The sequence below is a fragment of the Micropterus dolomieu genome, linkage group LG17 (assembly GCF_021292245.1).
Source record: "Micropterus dolomieu isolate WLL.071019.BEF.003 ecotype Adirondacks linkage group LG17, ASM2129224v1, whole genome shotgun sequence".
Classification (NCBI taxonomy): Eukaryota; Metazoa; Chordata; class Actinopteri; order Centrarchiformes; family Centrarchidae; genus Micropterus; species Micropterus dolomieu.
Genome location: NC_060166.1, coordinates 28,470,914 through 28,481,275, shown reverse-complemented (window position 1 = coordinate 28,481,275; position 10,362 = coordinate 28,470,914). Strand labels below are relative to the sequence as shown.

Genomic DNA, 10,362 nt, shown 5'->3' with positions numbered 1-10,362 from the left:
GAGATGACCAAGTCCAAAGTGTGCCCCTTATTGTGCGTGGGCCTCGTCACATGTTGAGTCAGTCCATAATTATCAAGAACACAAAACAGTTCTTTAGTCCCTCTTTCCTGGGGGTTGTCAACATGTATGTTAAAATCACCAACAATTGGAGGGAGTCATTAAACAAAATGGCAACTCCACCTCCTCTCTTATGCACTCTAGCTTCACTCATAAAACTGAACTTGGGAGGGGTAGACTCAATAAGGACAGCTGCACTGTTATCTTGGTCCAACCAAGTTTCAGTTAAAAACATGAAATTAAGATTGTGAGTTATTATAAAATCATTGATTAAAAATGTTTTTCCTGCCAAAGACCTAACATTTAACAAAGCTAATTTTAGTGTGTTAAAAACATTTTCTGGCCCACTTTTTTCGACAGGCTGCGGCTGACGAGGAATTAATACTTAATTTGCAGGATATGTTGAGTGCTTCCTTTTTCTTAACACATTCACCGTGCTTTTTCTGTTACCTATCAAGACAGGGATGGAGAAGACTACCAGCACACTGGGCCCCGGCTTGTCCTGGGAAGAGTCATGAGTGCTATTTTCCTTGTAGCCTGGACCCAGCACATATCAGACAGAGCTTACTGGGCTTATTCGCCATTGCGGAGTGGGAAGGCGGGTTGTGCGCTGCATTTGTGACACGTGTCAAACCTGGAGGACTTAGAACCAGTGGTGGAGGTTGACGGTGAGGGGGGTTTAGGGTAGAGAAAATGGGAGTGGAGCGAGGGAAGGAGAAGGATCAGAGCTCTCTTCCAACGGGGGTTGGGGTGGCTCTCCTTCAAGGTTTCTGGTGTGTTGTTATGTCTTCTTCTTGTTTAGATTCCTCTTGTCTCTTGTCCTTGGCAGAGGGAACAGTGCTGAGTAATACCCTATATGTGTAGGATTAGCTGAGACAACCATAACAACTTAACCTTAAAAAAATTTAAATTTATCATTTAAATGGTTTGTGTGGACTGGTCCCTGTGGCCATGTTACAGCGTTTAGCAACCAGAAGCCACTGAGCAGTAAAGATGACAAAATTAAGATACATGGGCCAACTGTCTCCACTGACACAGAGGCCACATCCAGTGTAATGGAACAGGGAACAGGCAGTTTCCCCTTACTCTGGGGTTAGGATATAGCGAGAAATGATGGCGCTGCAGGAATAGAACAAAGGGGGGGGGGACTTCATGTTGCGTAAGAGTGAAACTCCAAAGAAACAAGTTGCCTGGAAGTGAAGAGCGGTTCTCTTTTGAACATTAAAACAAAATTTTAAAAAACGCAGTCAACTGGGAATACCCGTGACGTTATGGTAATTTCCTTTGGGCGTGAGAAGATGTTGAAGCCATATACATTCTTTTGTAGCCTAATTAGCAGTAGTGCTGTCCAGTAACTAGTTCTAGTGGCTCCCCGCTTTCACTTGACGACAGCAGCCAGTTGATGGAGGGAGGGGAGGGGTAAACCCAAGCTCAGGATTAAAGAGGTGTTCATTGAGCGTGTGTACGCACTGAGCGGCAGCAGCAACAGGTCTTTCAACAACACAAAGTTTCTTGCACAGATAGTTAAATGGCTAAATATAAGCCATGGCTGGTGTGCTGCTTCATCTTGGCTGGTTTACTTTGCGCAGTTGCTCTCGTGTGCATGTGCATCGCCACATTTCAGGACAGTGGATGTCCCAGAGGCAGCTTCAGGCACGCGGCAGTGTCTGCAGACACGCTGCGTTGCTCCGAGATCGGCAGGTAAGACACCTTCAGACGGGAAACAGTTTGGTTTTAATCTGGAGCAATCAGCGCTGAATTTGACCCGAGTTTGGCTTAACACACTGTAGCCTATTTAAAACCTTAAAAAACGTGAACGTTTTTTTTTGTTTGTTTGTTTGTTTGGGGTTTTTTTGTGGAATTTTGAACTTTATTAACTTGTTCGTTACCATACACAGTGGCATATTTCCATCATATCTGTTTCTTTATTAATTATAGCCTACTATTCAGAACTGTGTAGGCCACCAGGTTGCACCTTCGTGCTCGCGGGAGTGCAAATGAGTGAGATGAAAAGCTGAACTGAGCAATGGGATAAGCAGTTTAAGAGATTTGATAGGCTCTATTTGGAGAATAGAGATAATACCAAAGGTCTGTGCAGACAGGCCATCGCTTCCACCTATCCTGTTGGATGTGAAAAACTGGCTTTCAACCCAACAAACTGATGTTAATCTTTCTGTTATGGCTAGAGTAGACTTGGTTCTTTCTCTGATAAACTGTTGCAATGATGTAGCCTAGTTATTTGATGCATTGATGGGCCACTATGTGAACTCGTTTGTTGTTGCTGTTGTTGTTGTTGTTGTTTAGGTTTTTTTTCTCTCGTTTGTGCATGTAGCTCTTCGGCTTTTATGTTTTGCGAGAGAAAGAGAGGTTTCTGTTTTCTGTCCTCTGCCAAGATTTGTCAGAAGTTCATTTCCTAGTTCACTGCAAAGACAATGTGAGCTCCAAGAGTGATGCACCGAGCCAACATGTTCTTATCTAATATTGTGAGAGAAACTTTTTTGGATTTCTTCTGTTGACCAGTGATGAGACAAAGAGTTAAATAACACCTTTGATAATATAGGCCCTATCTTATATTTGTAAACGGTGATAATAAAGGGAGTTATTGGAATATGTTTCTGGTCTGTCAACCATGACAGACACTTTACACACTGTGATTAAGTAAAATCAGTCACTTCACCACTTAATTAGTTACTCATCAATAAGGAGATTGATAATAGTAGTCTTTGTCACACAACAATAATGATTAAAGTCAAGTACAACTTTAAAACTAAATCTAATGACCAAAGTCTTGTGTCAGTTTTTTTTCTTTTCTTATGTTGGGGCAAAAGCTCTAAAGGTTGTCCCCGAATCTTGAATAAACACTACTATTCCTGTTGTTGGATCAAACTGCCACATCTCAGCATCTGCCAGCCTTTGTTTTTTAAAATCTGCCATTGACACCAATATAGTCATAGTTCTCTTGAACTATATCATTTGCATAACACTTTCTTCAAAGTTTTGCTGTTTGCTTTTTTTTTAGCTAGCTGTATATGAGCTCCACTTTCTGCAAACTCCCTATTCAACCACACCTACAGGCTATATACTTCACCATGGCAGGTTTAAAGAAAAAAAAACCCCCACACAAAGTACAAAGTACACACAAATTAAATCACCAGATTAGAATTGCCAAGTCTTTATACACAACATATAAAACCTTGATTTTGTCCTTCATTCAAAAATGCATCCATTTTGTGATGTGTACTGTGTGAAGACATAATACAACAATTTAATTCATTGTTCTGTCTACACTGTTCCCATGAGACTCCTTTAATTAGATGCTTCTGATTAAATTTTACTAACATTCTGCTTCCTAAGACTTTTTCCTCAGTTAAACTCCCAATCTTAACAGAGCCACAACATTCCCAACACTACCTACTCTTGTTGCTCAGTGAACACAACTGACCCCACGCCAACCTCTCCGTGAAAAGACCCATTCAAAGCTTTCAGAGGAAGAAGCTTTCATACATCATATACATGCTCTGTTGTGTAGTATAATTAGGTTGAGTAATCCCAAAAGTAAAAACAAATGAGTTGTAATTTCGAAGAAAGACACTTTACCTCAAGAGTTACATTTTTAAAAAGCACCACCATGGCCAGCGACTTTCTGGTATGTTGACTGAAGTCTACCTCAGCCATGAGCACATGGTTTGAACTTGCCTGTTGGCAGCACTCTGATACTTTGGCACCCTGAAACACTGAACCCCGAAGTCTACTAAGATGTCATGCAGCTATTTAAAAATGTGTACACGTTTCTGTGGTTGGGCAAATATGTGGTGAGTAGTCAGAGTTCGTGACTGTGTGTTTACACACTTCCCATAAATCCAGTGAAAATGATTGTTTTCCAGGAACATGCTCCAGCAAGGGGGGTCGGCAGTAGATGGCGCCATTGCAGCTCTTCTGTGCACATCTGTGCTTAATCCTCAAAGTATGGGGCTTGGTGGAGGGTCTATATTAACTATAAGAAATAAAACCGGTGGGTATTCTTAATCAATAGTGTGACTTGGATTTCGTAATAATTATAATGATTAATTGGGCCAATGATTCTAATTGCTGATCTTTTCCCAGGCATTGTCAAAGTCTACAACTTCAGAGAGACCGTCCCACAGTCTTTCAAAACTAACCTGTTAAATGACTGTCCCACCACATTCAGAATGGCCACAGGTAGGCAGAGTTGTCCATGAGTGTACAGTAGCTCATAAAACAGATTTCCTACTCATGTTTCCTCATGTGGTCATTGCAATGTCATCCCAGTAACTCAGAGAAATGTTTTTCTAATGGATCATTCTGGCTCATTTTCAACATAATTTATTGCATTTTAAGTGCCCTTCCACAATGTAGGAGAAATAAGTGGGAAAACTTTACTTTAACCCCCTGCATATCATTCATCAGCACTATATAAACATTTAATTAAAGGTCTACAATGTAGTTGTAAGCACACAGAATGACAAGTCACTTAATTGATTGAAATCACCACCCCTTAAATAAAAGAAAAATCTTAGTGGAGCTCTTGTTTCGTTGCTGAGGTTAGATGTTGTTTTCTAGCGTTAAACATTTTACATATGTAATTACAATTGCTTAACTGATAATATCACCATTTCTATTCCACATACAGTCCAACCGAAATTCTCATCATTGGTTTCCATCGTTTGTTTAATGCAGCTGCACTGTTTCTCACCTGTACATTGTAGGCAGCCAGTGGATCGGCGTTCCTGGAGAGCTGCGGGGCTACGAGGTAGTTCACAAACAGTATGGGAAGCTGCCTTGGGCCAAGCTGTTTGAGCCAACAATTAGACTGGCCAAGGAGGGTATCCCTATGCCACCATTTCTGGGGAAATTACTGAGTTCCAGCATTGTGAAAGTACACGTGGAGAACTCCTCTCTCTGGTACAACAGCTCACCAACTGTTTAGTGACTGAGAGCTTTTCAAGGTCTCTAAAATGATGATTATGTTAGCAAATTTGTTTCTTCAAGACTATCTACTTAATAGCCACAGTTATAATAAATGTTTCATTCAGTGTGTCACTGCCAGAAATCCTGGAGTAAAGAGCTATCCCATAAATCCCCAGTTTAACTCATGCTAGCTTTATGTAACCCCTGGGTCAACTATTGATGTCAGTATTTAACTTTCATGATTTCACATTTCATGATAGTTGTACGCAGCTGATGCACTCAATTGAGCACTTTTTGGATTAGTGAAAATTATTATTATTAATCTGTAACATTTCATGAGCAGGGTTTACTGACCCAGAGATGAAAGCAGTGCTCACCTTCTTTGTGAAATGTTGCTTTTCCCCAATGCAAGATTAGTGTGTGTGGTGTGTGAAAAGAGTGCATTTGTATGCTTCTGCAAAAATTCTGTTTATAGTTCCTGAGTTTTTTTATATGAATACTTTTTTTTTCCCAGTGAAGTTTTCTGTAACAAGAACAAAACGGTTCTAGGCAAAGAAGACATCCTGAAATTTCCTAAACTTGCAGAAACCATGGAAATAATAGCAAAACAAGGGGCGGATGCCTTCTACACTGGCAAGATAGGACATGACTTAATCCAAGATATAAAAGCTACAGGTTTGTACAATTTTACCATAGGCTGGGCAAGCTGTGGGTGTATATTTGAATAGACAACAAATGAAAACACACTTGTTCATAATGTAAAAAAGCAAAGTAGAAAAGCTAATATAATTTAAGATGAACAAGCTGTTTCTATATCCTACATGTTTCTATCAAGGTGGGACTTTGCAAATGGAGGATCTGAAGTCCTTTCAGGTGCGAGTGGAAGATGCTTGGAAAGTTCCTCTGGGAAATATTCAGATGCATATCCCTCCACCCCCTGCTGGGGGCGCTCTGCTTGCCTTCATTCTCAGACTAATGAAAGGTTTCATGTCCTGTGTGATGACTTCAATTGACCTATTGTAGCAGTTGCTATACCCTGAATTATGATTAAGTTAAAACAAAAGATTCTAGAGCATAATCATTTTAAAGTTGGTTGTTGTTCTCCTTTATCTGCAGGGTTCCCCTTGACTCCAGACTCCCTGAAGGGTAACCAGAAGATTCAGACGTACCATCGCTTTATAGAGGCAGCAAAATTTGCTAATGGACAAAAGAGGAGCATTAGTGATCCTCTGTTTAATAACAGAAAGGTTGGGATATATTTCATTATTATTAGGACAAAAGATATTATAAGGAAAACAAGTGAATGATTGATTGGGAAAAAATCACATTGAGATGAGAAGCAACTTCACTTTTTTACTACTGTTCTCATCAACCTCGTTTCTAGTCAGAACAGAAATATTATTTGATTATAATGTTAAGAATTGACAGTTGTGTTTTTTAAACGCCAATACTCATATTGTCTGCAGGGAGTGCCGCAGCATCCTACTTTCAATACCTATGCTAGCCGGTGAATAAAATGGTGCATTCAGCTGCTTTCCTCAGCAGTTGATGGAGAGTGAATATTTAACTTACATGTGCCATTAACTCCAAATAAGTGTTACTTCATGTCTGCTGGATGTGTTATTAGTTTAGTTGAGTTTCTGACATTTATTTGCCAGGGACTGTTTATTTTGTAATCTCATACAATGAGAAAATATTATTGTACCAGATTTAGCTACCCGCTGATTTCCATCTGCAGTCACTGGGCAACTCTAATACTGCTAATGCAATTAAATAGTGAACTCTTTGCTAACATGTAGGTTAAGCTGCAGTTCGAATGCAGGTTTAATAAAGAAAAAAATAGTCCACTGTCTTAGTGGTTAAATAAAATGTTTAATATTTTGGGAAAGACATTTATTCGTTTTCTTGCCAAGAGTTAGATGAGTAGTGTGATACCATTCTTGTGTCTGTACATTATATGAAGCTATTGCTAACCCCCATGAAAGGGTCAACATGTGAGTACAGACAATTAAGTGATAACAGTCTGATCAAATAACTCCCGGCAAAATATAACTGCAATATCCCTGGTTCAGTTCTGTCTGTTCTATCTTTGTTGCATGTCTCCTCTCTCTGCATGCTTCCTGTCTTTATCTACTCTGTAACCTGTCCAATTAAGTCAAAAATGGCAAAACATGATATTCTTCTTTCAGAGTGCAGATCATTTGATTGATCCTGCCTTCATTAATCGTGTCAGGGACATGATTTTTTCAAACGGCACCCATGACAACTCCTACTACTATATTGTCAAGCCTTCCTTGGATCACATTGGGACAACACATGTGTCAGTCCTAGATCAAGATGGACTGGCTGTCTCTGCCACCAGCACCATAAACCAACTGTGAGCAAGAAGTCTCTTCAAGCAGAAGATTTCTGTATCTACTTTATATCTAAATATTATATAAAATCTACAACAATATAATATTTATCCGCTCAGTCTACTGTGTTGTGTTTCGTTTTGTAGATTTGGAGGAGCCATTTACTCTCCACGAACAGGCATCATCCTCAACAATGAGCTATCTGACTTCTGTGGGAGAGCAGACACACTGAGGGCAGGTAAAGTCACAGACATAGACATCACCTTTCAAACTAAGGCAATTGAATTAAAGACATTAATTAATTTAGTCATTTAGCCTCTTTTCAGTCTGATATAGAGTATAATTGTTGTCACAGGTGAACAGCCTCCTTCCTCAATGACTCCGGTAATACTGGAGTCAGAGTCTGGAGGACTCCTTGTCATTGGTGGATCAGGAGGAAGCATGATTACCTCAGCAGTGGCCATGGTAGCTCATTTGAACTCTGTTTGTATGCTTGTTTATCTGCTTCTTCATTTGTTTTGTTTACAAGATGCTCTTTTATTTTGGCAGTCTATAATGAATCGCCTGTGGCTGGGGATGAATCTGAAAGAGGCCATTACTGTGCCAATAGTGTTCGTTGATTCCAAGAACAATGTGAATTTTGAGCCTGCTTTTGAAAAGGTGAGGTTCCCATCCTCAATGTCCATTAATGCAACCAAATTCACTTGAGTATGACGGCCTGTCTAATGAATAACATTTCTATTTATGTTAATGGATTCTGACTGAGATTACCAGGACATAATCCTACAAAATCTGATTAAATTTACCTGTAAGTAGTTTTGAAATCTGAAGCGCTAAGGAAAAGTGGTATTAATTTGCAGATGTATTTTTTGCGTGCCCTCAGTCTGTGAAAGATGGCCTCAGAGCTCTTGGACATAAAGATGGGAACTGGCCATACTTCTTCAATGTTGTCAATGCTGTGGAAAAGGAAAATGGATGCATTGCAGCCGTATCAGACAGCAGGAAGATGGGGATGTCAGCTGGATACTGACCATACAGATCATGAGGAAGCACCAGGTTCCCCCTAAACTCTGCCCTAAAGACTGACTGAATGAACCTTTAGCCTTAAGAAAAATAAATGTGCTGAAACCGGGGGAACAAAATGAGAGCAATTTGGTGCTCAAACTCTTTCTTGATGGAACTGATGAGCAGTACAATAATATAAAATGGGTCTTATTTTCAGCATTTCTGTTTGTTTGACAAAATTGCACCCACCAAAGTAATTGCAGAGATCTCAGAAATTGGTAACATGGCTCAAAAGAAGTCAGATGGGGCAAGAAACAAAAGAAGTGGTCCAATGATCAGATTATGTAAACCACTTTATTTGGTGGTAAACTCCAAGTAAGAGTTTTCAACACGTACTCATAGAAACGACAGAATAGGTCGATAGTCTACAAAACGACATATATGAACGTTCTGTTCCCTATTGCCTTGGTGATGTGCGCAGCTGTAGGGTTAAGCCATTTAAGACATTTTAGAGGAGACACGCCACTCAATCACATCCTCAATACAACTCTGTGGGAAAGCCTGTAACGGCAAAGATGGCAGTTATCCCGCCCCTCCCGCTAGAAAGCCTCGTCTGCTTTTAACAGCCAAAGCGGGAATCATAATTCAGCCATTCGTGTGGTTCCACTGACGTAAGGGTCTGTTTTACTTCTACTGCGCATGTGTGGAAGAGGTGACCCATGCATAGTAGAAGCGGTCGGGAAAAATGCTTTTTAAACCTTATTTTGGAGCAAAATCGTCAAACTTTTTCAGCGATTTTTATCAGATTTTACTGCTGATTCTAGTCATGTAGCTTTTACAGAGTTTGGACAATGAAACTGAGACGCCTCTCATTTTAGTGTGGGAGGTTTCATGGCTAAATTGGACCAGCCTGGTGGCCAATCTCCATTAATTGCACATTGAACCAATAAGAGCAGACTGTGAAGGTCCAATTAGCAGAGTAAGAGCACAGTTTTGCTCAAAATATTGCAATGCACACAACATTATGGGTGACATACCAGAGTTCAAAAGAGGACAAATTGTTGGTGCACGTCTTGCTGGCGCATCTGTGACCAAGACAGCAAGTCTTTGTGATGTATCAAGAGCCATGGTATCCAGGGTAATGTCAGCATACCACCAAGAAGGACGAACCAACAGCATTAAATGTGGACGCAAGAGGAAGCTGTCTGAAAGGGATGTTCGGGTGCTAACCCGGATTGTATCCAAAAAACATAAAACCACGGTTGCCCAAATCACGGCAGAATTAAATGTGCACCTCAACTCTCCTGTTTCCACCAAAACTGTCCGTCGGGAGCTCCACAGGGTCAATATACACGGCCGGGCTGCTATAGCCAAACCTTTGGTCACTCGTGCCAATGCCAAACGTCGGTTTTAAAGGTTGCAAGGAGCGCACATCTTGGGATGTGGACAATGTGAAACATGTATTGTTCTCTGATGAGTCCGCCTTCACTGTTTTCCCCACATCCGGGAGAGTTACGGTGTGGAGAAGCTCAGCGTACCACCCAGACTGTTGCATGCCCAGAGTGAAGCATGGGGGTGGATCAGTGATGGTTTGGGCTGCCATATCATGGCATTCCCTTGGCCCCATACTTGTGCTAGATGGGCGCGTCACTGCCAAGGACTACCGAACCATTCTGGAGGACCATGTGCATCCAATGGTTCAAACATTGTATCCTGAAGGAGGTGCCGTGTATCAGGATGACAATGCACCAATACACACAGCAAGACTGGTGAAAGATTGGTTTGATGAACATGAAAGTGAAGTTGAACATCTCCCATGGCCTGCACAGTCACCAGATCTAAATATTATTGAGCCACTTTGGGGTGTTTTGGAGGAGCGAGTCAGGAAACATTTTCCTCCACCAGCATCACGTCGTGACCTGGCCACTATCCTGCAAGAAGAATGGCTTAAAATCCCTCTGACCACTGTGCAGGACTTGTATATGTCATTCCCAAGACGAATTGACGCTGTATTGGC

The 10,362-nt window shown here is 40.9% G+C and overlaps 1 protein-coding gene across 1 annotated transcript; it reads left to right on the top strand.

The window, feature by feature from the left end:
- Positions 1 to 1,233: 1,233 nt before the first annotated feature.
- On the top strand, positions 1,234 to 10,356 carry LOC123986368 (glutathione hydrolase 5 proenzyme-like). The gene is made up of 12 exons (XM_046074580.1): positions 1,234 to 1,758; positions 3,942 to 4,069; positions 4,162 to 4,257; positions 4,785 to 4,980; positions 5,501 to 5,661; positions 5,822 to 5,968; positions 6,103 to 6,233; positions 7,176 to 7,363; positions 7,487 to 7,578; positions 7,696 to 7,805; positions 7,890 to 8,000; positions 8,224 to 10,356. Exons 1-12 carry the CDS (start codon positions 1,586 to 1,588, stop codon positions 8,368 to 8,370), a joined length of 1,680 nt encoding a protein of 559 aa, XP_045930536.1. The 5' UTR covers positions 1,234 to 1,585; the 3' UTR covers positions 8,371 to 10,356.
- The last annotated feature ends 6 nt before the right edge of the window (positions 10,357 to 10,362 follow it).